This window comes from Necator americanus, chromosome I (genome assembly GCF_031761385.1).
Source record: "Necator americanus strain Aroian chromosome I, whole genome shotgun sequence".
Lineage (NCBI taxonomy): Eukaryota > Metazoa > Nematoda > Chromadorea > Rhabditida > Ancylostomatidae > Necator > Necator americanus.
Window position 1 is genome coordinate 23,850,882 of NC_087371.1, and position 21,438 is coordinate 23,872,319.

Consider the following 21,438-nt stretch of genomic DNA (forward strand, 5'->3'; position numbering starts at 1 on the left):
AAATCTGCGGGCTGCCTCAGGTACTAACGCTTCGATTCCGCGTTTTTATAGATGTGAAGAACTATCCCGAGGCCCTACTATACAAAGGAAGTATCGCTAGTTAGAATTGATTATGCACAACATTAGTACAAACCCTCTCTTCATATTACAATTGATTCTGTCGAAGTGCTATGCAAAAAAAAGGTCAAAGGACACTTTGCTGTCTCTTATTTTTACGCATTTTCACACACAAAGCATGCTAATGCGATTAAACAGTGTTGATTTCATTCCCTCGATAGCTTTATTCATTTCATCATTCACTTCAACAGGATTCCCTCATTCTGTGATTCTCTAAAATCGAACGGCCAGCAGATAAACCTCGTCGAAGGAGGGAGCGATTTAAAGCCTGAGAGGATTTGCAAAGTTCCGGAAATCTGTCACATGCATCCGGTTGGGCACTGCTAGGGGAACGAAATGCATGGCTACCGGGAAACAGTAGTCTCTCAAGACAAATCTACGTCGAAAATACTCTACATTTTTCCAGGCGAATACTGGTTTTCATGCAAAAGACTAATGCAAGGTAACCACCTTTTTAAATCCACGACACCATATATCTGCTCGTATTAATGCTACTGTTAAGGTTCTCTGCAATTACGCGCTCTATTGCGAATATTGGCTCGGGAAAAAATAGGAGCAATAACCGAAGACATGTTCGATGGAGGACCATCATCTACTCGCCTTTACAGCACCTTTAGTCGTGGAGTTTACATTGTCCCCATGCTTTGCTTTCGTTCTTATCAAATTACTAACCCTTTGAGTTATCTATGTGTTTACTCACAAACTGATGGAGGGTCGTATTGTGGACGGGTTCTGTTGCACGACTCCCTTAACTAACGAGTAGCCGTTATTTCTCTGGCTGTGCTCCATTATTGTCTTTATTTACTACATTTCTCTTGCCATTTTCATCTTTAGGTCATTCCTTTCGCAGCTGATCTAGTTTCTTTCCTGTATTTTTTTTTAGCGTCAAGCAAAATTTCGTTCTTGCGGACATTGGTTTTCAGGATACGTTCTACCACTTCTGTCTTTCTCCTCTCTTCTGTTTGAACCTTATAGAACATTTTTATAGTAACCTCGCTTTGGGCTTCTTCCATTTGCGATGGCAGTTTATGCGAATGCTAATTGTAACCCAACTTTCGCCTATTTTCACCGTTATTCTGACATTCATTTTGTTTATCTTAACAAAGTTTTACTTCCGGCTGTCGAGGTATGTCAATGAGATACTGACATAATTGCACCTCTTCTAACTTATGGACCCTAGAGTTAGTTCGATGGATGATTATCTTATGACGTATGAAGATTAACCAGCACTTTCAGTTATGTCTCGATCACTGCTGAAATATGGCTTCCACTTACATTGTGGAGTTTCAAAATAACGTTGATTATGTCCGAAATAGACTCTCTTCTTAATTGTTTGTCAATTCACAAGAAACGTGTCTAATATTTTATCCGAATATAGATATTTAAGAAAAGCCCGGACCTCATGTGAAAGAATCAGAGGTGATTAGTTCGGACTGACCACAATATATTTCCTTCAAAAGTTTCGTCTCGTTTACGGTATGAATTGGTTTGCATGTAGTATTTGTATTATTTGCTCTTATCTGCTACTCCGATTCTTGCAATATGCAAGATCCGCTAGACGAAATCTTCCCGTTATATTACCAAAGTTTGACAGAGCCTCATTTCGAAATGTTATCGCATTTACATGTTCCGACTAGATTCTTTTAAATCCGGCTCTCCGTTTTCCAGCATGATGTGATTCTTGCATGATGTATAGAGAGGAAGCTACATAAAAATGGAATGCATTTCGTTGCTCTGAGGACAAGTATTTCCTACATGTGGTTTTACTAGGTCGCTTCGACAAAGCGCATCACCTCCTCGGACCTCTGTTGTTCCCCCAATCGAACGCACAAACGCGGTTGTACGAGAAAAGATGCGATAGTCCGAGCCGGTGCTCCGACTCCTTCACTTCTGGACGGTTGGCGGAAGGAACAGCGCAGTGAAGAAAGCAGTTGCAATCGTAATGGGACGCGAACTGCAGCGAAGAATGGTGCTAGCAAAGATCCCGGCTCGATCTTGACCGGTGCGCTGCACCGCAGCGCTTCTAGCGCAGCCGCTTACGTAACTGCACCATGCTTCATGTCGTTTTGACTCTTTTGACTGTTAGGCACACCCTGCATACATCTGGTTGAGCACATCCAGCGCAGACTTCAAGTGTAGTTGCTTGCTGTGATTCAGTACTTCAGAAAGTCTAGCTTAATGATTAGTTTGTGAATGTATCGATCTGGTGATGAGAAACGGAAGTCACCATAGATGTTGATGATGATGTTTTCCTTTGGAGACATCATCCGCTTTTCCTAACTGTATGCGTTAGTAAAATTGAGTTCATTCTGCACAGAGAAAAAAAAATCGGACGGTTGAGATTGTCGCTATCATGATGAGAAGATTGACCTGGATTAGTATATTCTTTTTTATATTAGATGCATACTTTGTTAGTGTTTGATGTGGGTATGTATGTCTATCATGTACGGGCATGCGTACTCATTTTTAATGCTCTGTCATTATCGGAATTTGCTTTGGATTTAAAATTGGCCTTTTTCTGCTGAAGGTATCCTACGCCGAATGTATTCAGTCAGGTGAATGAGACACGTCTGCCGTAGTCCATGGTCTTTCTCGGAATTCCTCTCTCTTTTGGATTGTCCCAATCGAACGCACTGCTCCCACCCACTTGAACATATTCGTTGCCGCCGATAGGTCGAGAGTTAAGTAATGTGGGATGCCTTCTCTTAGTTGCTTTTATCACTCTATAGCGATTCGAATGTATTGCCGTCCAGAGATGCAGTGATATAAAGAAGATTATTTCAGAGAATCTTCTTATGGTCTATCGATGAGGCAACCTAATACTGTTCCTCAAATGGGGCTTATTGTTGCTATAGACCTTAAATTGGGAATTGGAAAAAATGGCACTATTCCGTGGAACTTCAAGAAGGATATGGAGTTCTTTAGAGAAAACACAACGACTACAGTTGACCCCAACAAGGTATATATATATATATATATATATATATATATATATATATATATATATATATTTTTTTTTGGGGGAGGGCGGGAGTCGTCCTGGGTCGAGAGTTCTGCTTTGTTCTAAGATTCGGTGCCTTTACGTACCTACTATGGCTTCTTTTGTTTGCACGCCGATGAGCCACGCTGTAAGAAGGCAGGGTTACTCTCGTTTATGAGTCTTATAAACCTGATTACCCCTCTAACTATATAAATAGTTAGGTTTTTTCTGCATTGAGGCCTACTCTCGCTTAGCTCAATAATGTTCAGTATGAATGTATCTTCTCAGATAGAAGGACTCCAGTTCTTCCACAGGCTGAGATTTCAATCGTACAGTGCAAAAAAACTAAACTGTTAACTTCGTTGCCTTTAACTATATGGTACTTTCAACTTGTATTGGTATGCCAGTCTCAACCGTATCAGGTAAATGCGGTTGTCATGGGTCGCAAATGTTGGGAAAGCATCCCAGAAAAGTTTAAGCCTCTGAAGAAACGTCTAAATGTTGTCATCAGTCGAACACTGCCAGCCCGTAGAGAGAAGGATCTCATTGTGAGGTGCGAATTTAGCCGCATATCACTCTTAACCTACTGTCATCGTGATATAATTTAGTGTTGCAGTGACAATTTCGATGGCATTATAAAAGAGCTGATGAGCGGCGAGCTGTCAGAAAAAGTGGAGAAAGTGTGGAACATTGGGGGAGCCGAAATTTACAAACTTGCTTTAGAGTCAGGACTTGTGGGCGAACTATTGATCACTAAAATTCGAAGAGAGTGAGTTTTGATGACTAGTTCTCCGCTTCCTTTTCTCGTCTACTTGGTGGTTTTAAAACAGCAATTTTTAGCTTTGATGCTGATGTTTTCCTTCAAAGTCTCAACTGGTATCACTTTAAAGAAGAGGAGTCCTCTCAGTCTGAGTCAGTGATCGAGAACGGGATTGAGTTTTCCTTTCATCGCTATCTCTATGTAAAATGATTAACATTGTGGAGAGTTCCTGTATCTTTACTTTTATGTATTTGTGACCTTCGAAAATTCATTTCGTGCTTCTTTGTTTTGGATATAGCTTGTAGCACTTGATCTCAGAACGTGCGATATAATATTTAGGAAGCTATTTATCTCAATCTTGTTATTCAAAATACTTTGTCATAAAGTTCCATCTCATTCCACTTGCTGTTTGCTTCATTTGCGGCATTCCGTATACTTTTAATTTATAAGATCTGCGATTTGTACATTTTTAATCTCGTTTTTGGACCAGATGCCGAATAATCGCCGGAAGAAAAGCGGTGGTTCGAGTGCTCGAAGAGATTCTACTCAGAAAGAGTCATTCATTGTTTCGAATGTAATGGCTACTATTTCTAATCCTTCATCTGCTGCTGACCACGTGTCCATGAATGGAATTGCAAAGGAGGATGGCTCACCTCTTCTCAATGGATGTTCTGTCCACAGTTCAAACATTCAAAATGGAAACGTGGTGTGTTGATCTCTTTGTTTAACTCGAACTTTTAAGTTCAATTCAGTTATGCTAGTCCATAATGTCTGCAGAAGCCATAAGAAAAGTAATTCAAATCTTATCTCAACCATCATAAACTTCACTGCTGGAACGTTTCCCGCATTATTGATATCCGAAAACATGGTTTTACATTGCATTGTAGTGATTGAACATCAAAACAAGCAAAATTATTTCTCCCAGGATCATTTCTGGCATGAATAAGGTTAAGCGCAAGCATAGTACATCCTGGATTACATTATTAGCTACTAGCCGCATCCAACTTTCCAGGCTACCAGTTCACAAACTGAGAGCAGTGACATCGAGTCACTTTCGTCAGAATCATCTAGGCGGAATACTATGTCGTCTTCTGGAGGAGACCGTAACGTTGCAAATGCGCACTCTAAGACTAAAGAGGTAGAATTGATGAGAGACACCTCGCAGTCGTACTCAGTCACTTCTCAAGTTGATTATGGCAGGTTAGTGAATTAGCTGCTTGATTCCCAATTCTACAACCAACTTCTTTCAAGTGATGAAGGAGCGGTACGTACACCAGAAGACACTTATCCCTGTTGTTCCTCTTCTGAAGCAGTTGGCGGTGGAACATCTGAAGGTTATACTTCAGTCAGTGGTGCAGCTTCGCAAACAGAATCTTCTAGTGGGACTGGAGATGGGCTGCTAAACGTTCTATCGGTGTGTGATATTTTTATCTACCTACAAAATTCCTTGCTTTTAATGTTACTCTGACTTTCATTCTAAATGTGAGCTCCCATACTTACTGCAGATGTCGTCATGGGATCGTGTGGACACGATCTGTGAATTAGTATCGTTCTTAAACGTATACGAACTTCGCCTGTTGGGCGCATGTGTGGAAGGCGCTGCACGTCCTGCATCGTCAACGCCTACCATGAGACAACACGAAACTCGCTCCAACTGTCCACAGTTCATCAGCACTATGGCTACAGAGATGTTAGTTTTAAAATAAATGTTTTATTCTGTTCAACATCTCCAGTTAGTCATCTTTGTTTTAGGAGTCAGATCCCATACTCCCTCAAGGTGGAGGCTGCTTACAATGTAGTTTGTCTACTAAGCTCGGCAAATCGTCAAGGTGCGCATGCGCTTATTCGGCTGATTGATCATCTAATGACAATAAGAGATCTGGAACTAGAAGTTCTGTCAACTGATGAGGCACGCAGAGAAGTGCTTATAAATCTCGGGAAATTAGGTGAGTCTTCAACCAACTAGCAGTACTTCAGTATTTTTTTTATCTAGCTTAAAGGCACCATACCACGAATCCAACGTGGTATGGAACCAGTGGATTTCCCACGGAGAATTTCAATACGGGGTGGGTTCGTAGGTTGTGGAAACGGGAGTGGTTGCGCTCATTTCTCCCCGGATCACTGTAAACAGCCGGCCCAGGAACGCCATTTTTTACGACGAATTCTATCGCTACCCTTGTGGACGCGCTACATCTAGCTGCGTACCTATCGAAGGTCGGTGATGTTTTTTCACCTTCCTATTCGAGTAAAACCATTGAATAGGCAGCTGTGGAGAGAGGAACGTGTGCATAGAGGAACGTTCTAAAGTACCTTGTGGTAGCCAAAGCGATTGCTGCGCCGCTTTTCTTATGACGATTAAGGAGAGATGAGCGGAACCACTCCGGATCCCGCAATCTACAACCCTATCTCTAGCTTTTAGGGGGGTTTCCGTCACCACGTCATATTCGTGGTATGCTACCTTTAATATTAAATGAGCAGTCAAACCACTGTGATAAACTTTCAAAAATGTTCTCCGTTAGAATCATATAATTACAGGATCAGAATCAAGATACTATAGTTAATTCTCCACATCGCAATCATTCTTTTACACCTTTTTTCTTGATAACTTGTGTACGTATGCGAAAATTTCATCTTTGTGATCAATCATTGCTTCTTATATAAACTTTCTAGAAAAATTTTGCAGAACGAAAAATAAGACAGGCAGCAAATCATCACAGAAAGTAAAGTATTACGAAATTGATGGTGTTGGGATTTATACACAAATTGGTAGAGATGGAGATATGATCCGCGAATATATGGGATCGCTATCAATTTCGCTGAAGAGTTGAGAAAAACGGAGTGAGAAACAGCCTTGGCTTCATTTGTGCCCTCCTCGTGCAACATGTTACGCGACAAAACACCAATCCTGTCGTCGATCAGCGTACCCAATTTAACCAATACAACGTGAATAAGCAGGAGAAGTAATGCATGCGATGGGGACATATAGAAGTATTACTGATGCCAGTTCGAGCGACTAGAACAACGGGACCACATTTGATACAGCTGACACAGCAGAAGCTGCCCTCCCTGCGCATTCGCAGACGCATCACGGATTGCAATTCTCCTACCAACCATGGAAAGTTGCATCGCTCGAGACACCGGTGCAACTAAGAATGCGTTATACGCACATTTCTGGGTTTTCAAGGGGAACTGAGCGTGGTGACGCTCATTTTCATGAGCTACGCCACTACCCCATCTATTTGTGATGAGAACCCAACATCATCAATTGCTACATTGTCATCAAGGAAGACAAAAAAGAATTAGGTGTTTGTGGTGCATTCGAAGGTCACGTTTTTAATGTTATTTTTATGCATTGTATTTTTATGTCATTTCATGTCTTATTTATTATATTTTTTTTCAGTTTCCGCTTCTATTCATCATCCTGCATTTTCTGTGGACCAACGTATTCGCATGGTACATGCCCGTGATGAAATCAGAAGTAAACTGGAGCAACTTACAGCGCGAATGAATCCTCCTGTTATTCACTCCTCTGCTTCTAATGAAAGCAAGTCTATTCCGGCAAGCTGTAGATCTTCGCCGTTGGCAGGAGGGTTTGCATTCGTGCGACGCTTTCACGCTACCCAGCCTGATGCCGATGACCCGGACAATTTTCTAGTTGAAGTCCGTTTTCGTGTTGTGTATTCATGTCATTTCCAATTTTTAACGATTACAAATGTAGATGATATGGAGTGATGGCGAACGAACGTTCGTTGGACGCACTCGAAATGATATTAATACACTGCACCACCGCCTGTTAGATATGTTTGGTGAAGAACGTCGAGAACTCAAACAAAGTCAGGATCCGGAAACTGAGCAACCAGAGTCAGCTTGTTCTTCACGAACTCCTTCCCCTACTGCTACTGATTCAAATGCCACTCCTACTCCAGCTCTTGGTGAGTAGACACTGTTACAATCAGATGAAGTTTGGGTTTAGGAATAGTTGCATTTTCATTTCCCAACAGGGTCTTCTGCGTTGCGGATATTGCCATATTTTTCTATGGAGTGCTCGCCTACAGCGGTGATCCAGTACATTAATGCACTTTCGGACTTGCCTGCTCGAATGATGTTAAGTTCGGTCATCTATGAACAGTTCTTTGCTTCGCGACTTAACTCTGAGGAAGTTGAGGTATTCTTTTTCAAACCGTAAACACTATTTGGAACACATTTCCTGATATTGACTTGTAACAGTTTATTCCTTTCAAGCTAGAAATGGTTATTGGGGATTGCTGAACTTTGCATTTTGTGGTTCGAAGTTGGAATGAAAGCATTGTGAAAGTCTAGCATTTTAGAGATTTCTGTTGAAGACATATCTCCTCGAAAATATCGATTAATCTTGTCTTCATTTCAGGTGGCGGAACGTCCTATGACTACAAACTCACCTCCTCCGCAACGGTTTAGGCACCCAGCTTCTGCTCCAGCAACCTTTCCTGTTGCTTCTGCAGCATTGGCGTATAGTTCACGTGGAGTCGGTATTCAGGTGAATACGATTACGAATGTTTCTTGAGTTTCTTAAATGAATCAGCCCAGTGAGCGCTCATTCACAAACTGCTCATTTGGTGTTATTCGGCTCTGCCATCTATATGCAGGTCAATCTATTGTTCTGTTCCTAAACAGCGAAATATTGGGAAATCTGAGATAGTTAATTCTGATGACTTTCAAAGTAGTGACGATGGTTAACACGTTTTTGATAAAATGCGTTTTTGCAGGACTGCGTTTCGTAGTCCAAGCGTAACTTTTCCAATTTTACCGGAATGAAATTAAACGAAAATTAACTGGGAGCGTATTAAAGGGATGGGATTACAAGATTTTTCACGATCTTATTAGTTGGAGGAAAGGAATGAGTAGCTATGTCACTCCTTTTTAGAAACAAACAAGTAGCCGAATATTTGAAATTAAGGAAATCTAGAGACAATAATCTCACGAAGCAAAAAAAAGTGAATGTAAAAAGCAACACCATATCTTTTGGCGTAAAAACATATGAATATCGAAAAAGAGAAATTATTTTTATAGATAGTGATGAAATCTAAGTTTGGCTTCAGAATACAATTTTTTACCGTCGCACTGTCGAGTTTTACAACTATATATATATAGTTATATATATATATATATATATATATATATATATATATATCAGCCATCTAGTCGATGATTCCTCGTAACAATGAGGGTCATATGTTCACAGAAGTCTATGATATGATCTCTTTTTGCGGGTTTATGCTATTTTCCTAGTAAATCGGGTCGTTATTCGATTTCTATCTTCTCATTCGCATCAGTTGTGTTAATGATTTCTTGTTGACAGGATATTTTAAACATTGATGTGCCTAATTCATAATAGAAAGCGTCACAGTAGTAATTTTCAGCAGTCTCCGTAGGTGTCCAGATACAGATTTAGAATCGTCTGCGGTCATACAAGGTGTCTCTTGGCAACGGTGACCCAAATCCGTTCACCGTGTTGTTGTAGTCGTTCCCCACAGCTCGCGCGCAGCTTTCTACTTGTTTCTTTTCATCATTACTACAGTATGAGGTACTCTTAGATGGTTTCGTACAGTGCAGGAAATAGTGCATGCAGGTACCGCATGCCCATTATGATTTGAAGCTCACCTGCTGCACGACTTCCATTTCTATTTCGCGTCTTGCCGAAAGCTAGAAGAACTCGCCGGGGAACTGTTTCCTTCGTGCCGTATTTTGCTTCCTCAGATTCCCATCTGTTAACTGTGGAAAGGACTCAAGAATATCCTTCTTCAGGAAGAGTGGAGTTGTTTCGATGCTCTCAAAACCGATCTTGAGTTGTTCTTCTACTTCCAATTCCCCAATATATATAAACATATAGTTTCCATGTTTATTTCTTCTGCCATAGAGCAACAAATGTTTTCAATTTCGTTAGTTCCTTGTTCGCATTATGATCATTTTATTGATTTTTATCGAACGTGATCGTCGTGCTGATGCAGCCAAAATTGTTTTTGGGTAACTTAATCACATTGCGCTAGTGGTTATCAAAAGGACGGCCCTTTAAACCCTTTATCCTTTGTATCTTCGTCGTATCGTTAAGATCGGTTTTGAGCCAAGTTATCGCACATAAATATTGATCACGGAAAAATTGAATTCGGTAACTTAACATAACAAGAAAGAAATGAGGTGGGAAATAGATTCGATTAAGTGGAAGATAATTCCGCATTGTTTCACTTATGATTGATCCGATATTGCGTTATGTTAATAATTATTTTACTTGACCTTGCATGATCCTCATGTGGTGTCTGTGTGCATTAGAAATGGTGTGATTGCGAACACAAAAAGACAAGTTCTTTATTTAATTTTCACAGCTGTAGAGTTGGCTCCACTGCTATGTAGGTCGTCTTGTGTTTGTCTGCACCTTTTTTCACAGTATTCTTCCTTTCCAGGAACCCAACCCGGATCAGAGGGACGAAATATCGGTTCAGGAAAAATTTCCTCAAACTCAGGTACTGAAAGTGAAATATCGCAGCTTCCGTCTTCTATGTTTTTCACAAGGAGCGCTCTCACAGTTCATTTGCATTCACAAGCTTTTGTTAAGCATGTGGTTTTGTAATAGTGTGTCCTCAGGTGTGTCCTTTTTTAGTAAGAATCACTAAATAGTTGTGCTTCTGGCTAATCCACATCCTTCATCTTTGGGAAGTCTTACGTTATGTACATTGGACGATCAGTCAGGGACGGAAGTGCCTGTGTGCTAGAACAACAGTAAGAGAAGGGAATATCCGCTCTCTTGAACTTCCATCAACGAAGAAGTCACTTTCAGTTTCTTTTTATTTTAGCAGTCGACTATTGTGGAGCACAGTGTTTGTTTGTATTTCTTGTGCCTGCTTCTTTCTCTAATCTACTACATCATAACACATGTTTGACACTTGAATTACGGAACTTATTGGAATACTATGAACTACAAAATCACTCCCGGTGATGAACAAAATGGTATACTGACAAATATTGCACAAGTAGCATCAGTCGTCATTTTTTCCGCAGATTACATCAAGTTAAGATCTTGAGGAATAGCTTTCATAAAATAGATTTGTTTTGTTATCGAATTTGTTATCGATTTCTTTTGTTTGCCTCAGATCGCTTGTCTCGATAGAAATCATAAATAAATAAATAAATAAATAAATAAATATATATATATATATATATGATTTTTTTTCTTATTCTCAAAACCTAATCCATTTCCACTTAGGTCCAGTTTCCTTCATGCAGCAACTGTGCGGGTGCGCACGCTTTCGTTCAGTGTCCCAAGGATACTTCACTTCAAAAAGATGGTTTGTCCAGTATTTTATTGTTCGTACAAATGCACGTCAACGTTTTTTTCATCTCTGACTTTAGGCACGTTTCGATTGGATTTTGGGGGCGGAGTCCATGATAGCACGTGCCCCAATTGTTCAGCTGTGGCTATGGCTGCAGCCGCCATTGGTCCGCGACCTACCGGCGTGGAGCACTTTCCAAACTTACCTCCTGGCTTAATGCCACCACCTGCAATGATGCCACTAGTGCCTGGAATGCCTATGCTGACGCGGCATTTCTCACCATATGTCTTTCGCCAAACACCCCCTCCAACATCACAGCCGCATCCGCATTTATGATGATATTATGAAAAGGACCGTTCTCTATACAGGTTGCTAAATGCATGGTTCTTCTTTCCGGGCTTGTCGTTCTAAATGATGGCAGTAAGGCACTAATACCCAGGTTCACATCGCAGTAAGAGTGCCTAATATATGATTTTTTTGAGGCTCCGTAAAACTCTCCTGGTTTTTTCATTAGAATTACTTCCTACTATTACTGAAAATATTTTTGTTCTCTATTTGTAGGTTTCTATTAGTCTTAATTTAAGCACAAAGGTAATTCTGGCTGCTCTTGAGGAGAAAAATAGTACTCCTTAAGTGTTTCTAGGTTCACAGTGTTATCTGCCATTAGAGTGTCTTGAATTTGTTTGAAAGAACATTTGATAAGAAAAGCAAACAATGCAGTGGTAGTCCGTATAATATTATCCTTACAAAATAGATTAACACACTCAGCTTAGCATGTCCTCAGAGGTTCAAACTGTCACATGAGCTTCCTCTCCCATACTTGCATCGTTTACAGTCATTACCGCAAAACCGGTGATTTAGTGATCGATAGCTGGGAGACGGTGGAAGTTGCAAAAACATTTGCTGGCAATTTGTGCAGCAAAGGTCATACATCTGATTGTGATTACTCCATCTTCAGATTTGCAGCGTGTAATCTCTATCTTAGCAATGTTGTCTACAGCAAGTGAAAATAGAGGAATAAACAATAGTAAGAAATCAAGGAAATCAAGCAAAGTAGTTAACTTTTGAGGGAGGTGGGGGACTAGTGATAGGATTCTTGTGGTAGAATTCTAAGCATTGTCGTGTAGTTATAGGAGTTTTTGTTCTGTTGTTTCTCTAAAGGTGACGTTAAAGTTTTCTCTAAAGTTCTCGAAAGTGTAAGGGAACTAATATTTTGGCGTCAGCTTTTTTTTTTTTGAAGTTCTATTTGGCTTCTATCCTAAGGTAGAAATCATATGGTCGCACAAACGGGAGTAGATGCATGCTGTCATTCATGGGGCGGCCATTCGTTTCTGCATGAATCGTCTTTTTAACTCCATAGGTCATTCAATGTCATTTGTGGTCCTAATCTTCGGATTGAAATCATTAACCTCATTCTTGTGAGTAGGTCTAGAAAAGAACCATTTCCGATCTTTTAATGGATATGATTAGGATATGCAAAGCTGGTCTTAGAACGGCATTCGACATACGTATTAAAGTCCGTCTTTGTCTTTCCACCAATATTTTATTTAGAAGTGCTACTAGTTTGACTCTCACAAATTGTTTTGTTTGCTGAATATTTCTATACTATACATTACGGCTTTGCCGGTAATAGGCTGTGGCCGATCCTTTCAATGTGATGGAAAACGCTACGAAATATCCACACAGATCGTTTATCAATCGCGATAGGATATCACGTCGTGCGGATCTTTGTAACTAACTGGTCACTCTTTCATCTAGTTATACATGTATATGTTATTATAATTACCCAATGTTTGTGATTATGTCTAGGAAACTGTTTTTCAAATTTCACCATGCTAAATGCGTGCGCATAAATTTTGTGATGTTGTTGAAATAACATTACATTCAAATGAAATATGTGAACATTTTCAAAGAGATGCCATTTGGCTTCCGAAAATTTGGGTATATTGGTATAAGAAGAAGGGTACAGAAGGGTGGTATAAGAAGTCCACGCAATTACCCTTGAATTCTTACTGTGAGCTCCAGCGATTTTCTAGTGCATTTTGTCATCTTGCGTGTTGTGAACGGTAAGTTTGAGTTGAGTCCTGTTTTTTTTTCCATTTTGTTATTGAATTTCTTTATAAACTACTATTACACAGATATTTCTGCACTTCCCACTATGCTCCTTCCTCATATTTGGATCAAGATACCAAAACCATCTGGACTTCGATCTTATAAAAATCCTCTTGTTCTCAGATCTTCATATACATCACAAATCCCTGAGCTTCAGTTATCGCCGGACTTGTTGTGTTAGCCAATAACGTTACATCTTTGGTGCAATCAATAGTAGCTGTCTCCGATGATCAATTTAACGGTAATCGATAGAGCTATGCTAACGGAAAAGGATTTTGCTACGGCTGTGAAATAATCATAGTCGGGAACATTGCAGAGGCCCGAGGTCATCGATGGCATCATCATACTGTCGAGTACGAGAACCTCTTTATCTGCTGCCGAGGCCGTCTCGTCGGCAGCAGATAAAGAGGTTCTCGTAGATTTTCGAGCATAACATGATGATGTCTGAACACTTAGCGACGTAGTGCATTCTGAAGAGGTTTACCGTCATTGCTGCCTATGTAGCAGACCCTGCCTACCTACCGCCCATCATACGCCGCATCATTGGCGCGTTGGAGAAGATCCTGATTTCCATCAATAATAAAGGAACCTTTTTAAGATACGCTACAACATATAGTAGGATCAAAACGACACGAAGCACAGCGTAGTTGCGTAGCAGCTGCGCCCGAAGCGGGGCGAAGGAGAAAACGTGAATGTTTTCGAAGTCTAGAACTGACGCGTTTAGAAAGAAAATTATAAAATCACTCGCCTTTATTTATAATAAGAACGAGGAAGAAAGCGTTACTAGAAAAACACAATTCTACTTTTACCAAAATGCCACTACTATTAATTTCTGTCGATCAGTGAAGGTGAGCGAAGCGAACACCACTGAAAGTCTGAAGTCCGGCATTAGCAGCACGTTCAGACTGGTAAAAGAATAACAGTGTAGAACCTCGACTGGATATATGAGATACGCCATCCTGGAAGAACGAAATTTCTTATTTCCACTCTGTTGTGTATGAAATGGATATTTGAAACAATCCCGAAACAAACTTCACCAAACGATCCCATAAAAGATTATGTGCTTCTGAATCTAAAATTTGAGGAGGCTGCAGCCACACCAAAAATCATCCCTGAGAAGAATTTTGCAGGCAGAAATGTCCACTTGCATAAATTGCGGATGCAGCGCTTATACAAAACAACTAATAAAGTTCCAGTATTTACCAACTAACAACTAGTTGCTCTCGGGTCATCCAAATAAAACGAAAATCAACAACAAATCATGAAATTATGGATCAGAAATGTATAGAAAAGGAGAATTTAACAAAAACTTTCGAATTGACTTTATTATTTTCATATATTCTTATATACCGCGTAAACATGAAAGATTGTTCCCCTAAGTGGGTGAAAACAAGTGCACACTAATAATAGCAGATTCTGTTTCGTGACTTATAATACTTTGCACTTTGTTAACCATATATGTGGACGTTACGTAACGAATCAGAATGTGCATAAAGCCTTTTCAATACATATTGAACGTCAGAAAACCTAATTACTTAGTCCTTACAATAGCGGATCACGACATAACTGAATCTCTAATATCCTGCTGCACTAAAGAAGTTGAACGCGCGATCATAGCAGCCACATGCTACTGTATATAACCGCCGTAGGTAAAAGACCATTCAGGTACATATTCATACGGAAAGATTCGAGGCTGCCCCCATCCAGGAGTCGACCACTGTGGAAGAGCGTACCAACTGTTTTGATTTCCTCCGTTAGGTTCTGCATTGTCCGAATGCCGAGAAATTGGCGTCCTTGTGGTGTTCCGTCGACTAGTTTGCCCCATAGTGCGTGCACCTCTCTGTGCTCCTGACGCTTGATTGTTTCTTTGCGAATTGTAATTTTGAAAACTTGGTTCATCTCGCATGAGAACTCTTCCATTTCTTCGACTGCTTCTTGAATGTCTAGGATTGCTCTCTTGATGAGAGGAGTGCATTTGATCCATAGACCCTTCCGAATTATTTCTCCTTCCAGACGCTAGGGCTGAATATTACATTGCCACAAGAGAAAAAAAAGACATTAAGTAAAGATAGATAGCATTTGCGTACCAGAAGTTGGCTCGTAAGAACGAGCAGCAGCTACGCCTGTACTGGCGCTGGAAGGCCGATTACTTTGATTAATAGAAGAACCATTGTTTTGAGTTGATTCATCTTGAGGTCGTCGTCGTAGTCTTCTGGATGGATTCGTAATAGTCAAGCTGAAATTAAGAAAAGAAATTTAATGGTTTACTATATAGAGAAAAAACAATTGTATATTTGGCAAATAATATCTACCCTCCAATCGCCTGTTGGTGACGTCTGCCACGAACGTGTGTTTGGTGACTGGCGAAACTTGTCGATAAACGGCACTGGCACAGAGAACAGCGTGAGTAGGTGGTGACAGGTCCATGGAAAGTCTGTAAGTAGCAGTATAAAGTTAAATTTCTTGCGCGCTGTACGAGTGCGTGACGTGACAGCTTGAAGTGCAATGCCTATTATTGTGGAAACCAGCCTAAACGTCCGGCTAAAGCGGGACTTCAGGCTTATTTTGGTGTTCGCTTTGCTCGCCTTCACCGATCAGTAAGAAATAACAGCAGCGACATTCCTTGGAAATTAGAATTGCTTTTTTCTATCAACGCTCTCTTCATTTTTTTAACTCTAAAATTTAAGCATAGATGTAAGATTTTATGGTTTTTTTTCCCTAAGTGCGTCAGTTCTACATTTGAAGAACAATCAAACTTGATTTGACATATACGTTTCTCTCAAATCTCCAGAATTTAGAAACATTATTCAAAGCATGAGTTTCCTCGGTTCTCAACTATTAGCAGAGAATAATAATGAATGCTAACATGAAATGAGATGAATATCATTACCGCAGATAAAAATAACGTTCTACGTCAGATCGCATAAATTGTTGGCCACTATGTATTGTATTTGTTCAGCTGTTAGCATGTGTGTTTCCTCTTCTTGAAGAAAGGATCTTAACAGCATCATGGAGACATGCTGGGATATAGACATGTGAAGGAACCAAAGAAACCCATTCCACTGCGTTGGGGCTCCCGTCCAACAATCCGACGCAGTGGAACCTGTCTCTCCCCACTCTATAGCTTTCTGGCACCGGCGCACCATTCCGATCCCTCACCCCATTTTACATCTATCTGGTTCCGGGGCACGAATTCGACGCCGTAGGACCCGTGTCATCCAATTTTACCGCGCAGAGGCGGCTCCTGCGCACCAAACCGCGCCACGGTATCCGTCTCCCTCTTTTTGGAATTTCTTGACTGAGACACACACACACATACACAGACGCACACACGTGAAAGAATAAGGTCGTTATTATATAGCATGATAGTTTGCAAATTTGGAAGTATACATCGATATAAAAGTTTATTTACCCTCAATAACATATGAGAGAAACTAATTTGCCTTATCAAAGCCAACATACACACCAGCATAGCTTTGGACAATGGTGAAAAGGTAGAGTGCTCGCCTCTACCTTAAAGTGTATGGCGATGGTTCGGCACCTCGCCGGTGCAGTTTTTCATCATTATGGAGTATTTTCGTGACACACAGACAAACACACACATAAATACATACATACACACATAGATACATATACGGACTAAGCGCGTTTATTATATAGCATGATAGTGTCAATGTCACTGTCCCACTGTATTTGTTGGTGCATTCGAAAAGACCAACCATGTTAAGATAAGCTCTACAACAGGTATCATCTCGTCTTTTTTTATTTGGCAAAATTCTCATGAAATCCAAGTTATAACTTATAGCTGGTCGAGGTCTAAAGTAATCTGATCATTTGCTTCATTCTCTATATTTGTCGTACCTCAATAACATACTTAGCTATCGCTTTGAAATTGCGCGATTTCTTTGTACTGTACTTTATAGCCAGTTTTTGAATGTTGTTTTTTCTAACCATATTAAATAAATAGATATATACGTCGAGTTCCACGGATATTGCTTAAAGGCATCACCCCACGAATCTGAGGTGGTGCAGATTTCAGGTGGAGTATTCGTATACAGGATGGGAGACTACGGAGAAGGGGGTGATTCCGTCCAGTTCTTCCTAATTGTCGTAAAAAACGGCCCGGAAGATACGGCTTCATTCGTTTTGGCGCACCATTTTGTACAAGAGGTTCGATTGGAGCGCGCCAGTCTTGTGCGGCGCCGTATCTTCCGGGCCGTTTTTTTACGGTAATTAGCAAGAAACGGACGGAATCACCTCCCTATTCGTAGTCTCCCATCCCGTATACGAATACTCCACCTGAAATCTGCACCACCTCAGATTCGTGGGGTGATGCCTTTAATGAGGTGAGTCGACCACAGGAGAGTCGCGGGTCTACACGGTGGCGACACATTGATAAGCGCGGGCCAGGAACGATTTTTTGCCTGCGCTGAGATGGAAATAGATTCTGGGAACAGACTATGTTTCTGCTGGGCCAATACTAACTCGTAGTATCTCTTCATTCTGCACGTCGGTCTGACCAAAAGCCTGCAATTAAGTGACTGGGAGATGCGGAGAAGACGGAAGGAAGTCATCTCCAACACATATGTTCCACTTGGCGATTCCTTTGACATGACGTTCTCTAGGCTAGTGAAACAGTAGAGGAATTAGGTGATCAGTTTTCAAACAACGCGCGTACTCTCGCATAGAAAGCGCACTGCACTAAACGCTGTATTTGACGCTGCAGAAGAATTTTTCGTAGGAACATGAGAAAGAAGGAAAGTTGACGGATTCGGCGTCCTCGTCAACAGGATTGTGATGATGAACAAAAATTTTCTGGAACAACTGGCAACTCGAATCGGATGATTGCAAAACAGATGTGGGTAGAATCCGGTTCCAACTATCTCAGTTGCTTACGATCCAACATCAAGGTACCAGGAAATCGAAGATTTCTGCACGAATTTCTGTGTCTGTATGGAGTTCTACAAAAAAGACCACACCTTCTATAAGGTCGTTCACTTTTTGCGATTTCAACGCCAAAATTAGCCCCAGAAAAACGCCTCTCACGCCGGGCCAACAAAGGAAGGAAAACGGGAGAGGTTCATGACTGAGACTACTTGTGGAAACCTGCAATCCCAGAAGCCCTCTTCTCTGTTCTGGAAGTGAGAGTCGCCCGGGAAAGATACCGTAATGAAACCCCATGCATCACCGTCAGTAACACGTTTTACTTGGTAGATGTCACTGCTCTACCAGAATTCATAGCTGGATGAGACGACCGCCTCCTTCGAGGAAGGTTTTCCTTCACACGGGGAGACGAGAAAGCCACAAAGCGAAGTCCCAGAGCCACCATTAATCGGCCCCACTCAGGTAGCTGGCTTTTGAAGAGATACCACAATGGAAAACATCGATGACGAATACGATCGACTAGTAGAATCTCCACCACTGTACAAAAAAGCTGGAAGTTCCAAAACCTTCAAGAGACGCTTGTCTCAGAAAATGTTCGAGCTAATACATGAAGCCATGAGCAGCTAATACTTGAAGCCGCACAAGGTGCAGACAACCCCAAACTTACGTCCAAGCTAGCAAGCCTTTGTAGAGAACCGTTAAAAGAAGAGGAAAGGGGACCACTATCCCTCTCTGAAATTAAAATGGAACAACTACAAAGATTACGATTACAAACAAGAGAAGGAAGATTTACATATCATCCTAGAAGTCCTTCATTATAAGCAAGGAACACAATGAGATCAGCGTTACTAAACGCTCAATCGGAAGCGTGATGCTAAGAGTGTCTCCCTTCACGCAAATGAGGGATTTATGTTCTGTCCTACGTCAGCGACCGAAGGTAAGAGATACTGCCGCATCTGCCGAGGAAAGTAAAATAGGGTCGGTCGGACAAATCATGCGTTTCGGCGATAACCGTTGCATCAAAGCAGTGAAGTGGGTCCCACAAAAGATCGGGTGCCAGAAGCCTTGGGAGAGATCAATAGTATAAACTGGGACGAGTGAGATTACTGATAGGTTGATACGACGATATAGAGTCAAATGGATTGGAAAGAAAGAGTCCGAAACGTAAAAAAAAGAAAACACAAATGGCTATGGCAGCTGCATCCATATTGTTATATTTAATTGCATCCGTCTGCCTACCTAGTCTTATCGTGTATGCGATACCATGTTTCTAGAAAATACATATCTACACAGTTGCTTGAATATTAGCTGTTAGTTAGCATTGAATGGTACTAGACCCTACTTAACAGTACTATGGTGATGATGATATCATTCCTTCGTTAACACAATTTGAAAGAAGAAATAGGTCATTTTGGCCAAAAACTTCGAATAATAGTCCCAAATTGTAGTGGTATCAAGGATATAATCATCATAAGTACATCAAAAAGTAATCATTATATAATAAAACAAATATAATATAACAATAATATATAATATTATATTATAATAAAGAAGAAAACGGAAGAACATACCGATATATGGGGAAAAACTGAACTCTCTTCCCAACCAACGAAATAAGAAAGGCCTTCTCGTGATGATGATTGGCTAGTGCTTACTGCAGTATCACGACTTTCACTACCAAAAAGGGAGAAGTCTGAGTAAGCATGCGTCAGGCTGTAATAATAATAATAAATACAATAATAATATAAATAACAATAGTTTTTCTGTGTATTGAATTCTGACAACATAAAATTCAGGTAAAATTTCAAAGAAATGTTTAGTTAAATATTCGACGAAAAGAATAGGTCATTCCATAAATAAAGCAGATTTCTCGAATGTATAAATTAAATTTATGAGGTGTATGTTGAGAGATGGAAGCAGTTGAGAGTGTACTAGAAAGAAGGAAGAAGACTGTAGAAAATAAAGGAGAATATATCTTAAATTTAGAAATTTTTTTGTCTTTATGTTGGAAAATAAACACAGGATATCGCATTATCTATGGCATGACACAATATGAAATTGCTACTTTAATGTATCATCTAACACAACGTTTATTCCTAACAGCGGCACCAGCACCATGTCCCTTTTAATCCAATTCAAAGCAATGCTAATTCAAAGAACTGCATACATTGTTAAATGAAAATTAATGCGATAAACAAAACACCTTGAAATAAAGTCGACTCAATGTTACCATTATGTTATTTGGTCTATTGTGAGATTAGTTGTGCTAAAAAAATTATCTCGAACCAGTAAGTCAAAAATGCAGTCGCTCAACGTAAAAATGTTCAGGAAAAACTGTTTGTGAAAACGGAAAAATAAGTGGATTTCCACGTTTTACTAAAGTACGTGTTCCAGCATAAAAGATGTTTCTTGTTCTTTTCTCAAGATTTTGCAAGATTCGACGATGGAAAGGAATGTGAAAGGAACGTACGTGTCAGATTCTTCACCACCGAAATAATCATAGACGCCGTCCAACTGACTAGTTTCTGAAGGAGGTACCCGCACATCATCAATTGAAGGCACTCGAAACGGCAAGAAATCCAGTACACTACAACACACCGGTAATTCACAGCTCCATTGAAAAATGTATGTTAAATTTAACAAACAAATCTTTGTCTTCATACCTTGGGATTTCGTCATGAAGCGCGTCATATAATACAGCAGATATCTCACTAAGAGCTGTGGGCATAGAAATACTTTCCTGTGAAGAAGAGCGGTCGGTTTTCTGGAAAATCTAGATGTAATTCGCAAGGAAGAGGACTGCCGCATCATTTAATCCTGTGATTTGATCTGAAGGCAGTAGAAAACGTTGTGATCTCTCCCAACAAATTTGGTGAGTGAGTTAATAAATAAGTTCACTGAAGTGAAATTTTGAGGATGAGTACTTAGTGAGAGGAAGTGATGTGTCGAATACGTCGAAAAGAATCAGGTTAACAACTGAACAATGCCCACGCAAACACATGCGTGAAAGCAGTGGGATTATTAGTTCGACCGGGACAGGTACGATGGGGAGGGAGATTACAAACAAATTTCTTCAAAAGTTTTTAAACACTTCAAGGGTGATTTAAATGGTGAACATATGGGAAAGAAAAATACATATAGTGGGGTGAAAACAACATGAATCACAGCGTAGTTACGTATGCGGCTGCACTCGGAACGGCGCTCTGTATATAGAATCGCGAACTGCAGCAGCTTACTGTCCTAACACGATCCTAACCGCCACGCTCCGCCGCACCGCTTCG

General features: G+C 40.4%; 4 protein-coding genes across 7 annotated transcripts in view; 3 read left to right on the forward strand and 1 right to left on the reverse strand.

Annotated features, from left to right (window-relative positions):
• Positions 1–453: 453 nt before the first annotated feature.
• RB195_006670 (uncharacterized protein) lies at positions 454–4,067 on the forward strand (the record flags this gene model as incomplete). Of its 2 annotated transcripts, XM_064179882.1 has the most annotated exons (7): positions 454–559; positions 620–769; positions 1,545–1,593; positions 2,902–3,076; positions 3,520–3,650; positions 3,714–3,866; positions 3,938–4,067. In XM_064179882.1, the coding sequence occupies 7 exons, from the start codon at positions 454–456 to the stop codon at positions 4,065–4,067; spliced, it is 894 nt and encodes a 297-aa protein (XP_064036803.1). The 2 variants fall into 2 exon arrangements, with proteins under 2 accessions (XP_064036803.1, XP_013297332.2); XM_013441878.2 differs by lacking the exons at positions 454–559; positions 620–769; positions 1,545–1,593 and having other exon boundaries at positions 2,924–3,076.
• A 280-nt stretch (positions 4,068–4,347) lies between these two features.
• Positions 4,348–11,497, forward strand: RB195_006671 (uncharacterized protein; the record flags this gene model as incomplete). 2 transcript variants are annotated; one of them, XM_064179883.1, is made up of 12 exons in its annotated part: positions 4,348–4,563; positions 4,870–5,057; positions 5,109–5,271; positions 5,363–5,547; positions 5,610–5,803; positions 7,258–7,517; positions 7,576–7,789; positions 7,859–8,022; positions 8,245–8,373; positions 10,295–10,354; positions 11,095–11,176; positions 11,241–11,497. In XM_064179883.1, the coding sequence occupies 12 exons, from the start codon at positions 4,348–4,350 to the stop codon at positions 11,495–11,497; spliced, it is 2,112 nt and encodes a 703-aa protein (XP_064036804.1). The 2 variants fall into 2 exon arrangements, with proteins under 2 accessions (XP_064036804.1, XP_064036805.1); XM_064179884.1 differs by lacking the exon at positions 10,295–10,354.
• A 1,503-nt stretch (positions 11,498–13,000) lies between these two features.
• Positions 13,001–13,525, forward strand: RB195_006672 (uncharacterized protein; the record flags this gene model as incomplete). The annotated part of the gene is made up of 2 exons (XM_064179888.1): positions 13,001–13,124; positions 13,431–13,525. The coding sequence occupies 2 exons, from the start codon at positions 13,001–13,003 to the stop codon at positions 13,523–13,525; spliced, it is 219 nt and encodes a 72-aa protein (XP_064036806.1).
• A 553-nt stretch (positions 13,526–14,078) lies between these two features.
• The window catches only part of RB195_006673 (uncharacterized protein), a gene marked incomplete at both ends in the record, with an annotated part of 13,377 nt that continues 6,017 nt past the window's right edge, over positions 14,079–21,438 (reverse strand). The window contains 7 exons of one of the 2 annotated variants that reach the window (XM_064179890.1): positions 14,079–14,232; positions 15,007–15,295; positions 15,361–15,509; positions 15,586–15,707; positions 19,729–19,870; positions 20,628–20,744; positions 20,821–20,921. In XM_064179890.1, the coding sequence (XP_064036807.1) occupies positions 14,079–14,232; positions 15,007–15,295; positions 15,361–15,509; positions 15,586–15,707; positions 19,729–19,870; positions 20,628–20,744; positions 20,821–20,921 (1,074 nt within the window). Of the gene's footprint in view, positions 14,233–14,900; positions 15,296–15,360; positions 15,510–15,585; positions 15,708–19,728; positions 19,871–20,627; positions 20,745–20,820; positions 20,922–21,438 lie in introns of those variants that run through there. The other variant, XM_064179889.1, reaches the window with a different exon arrangement.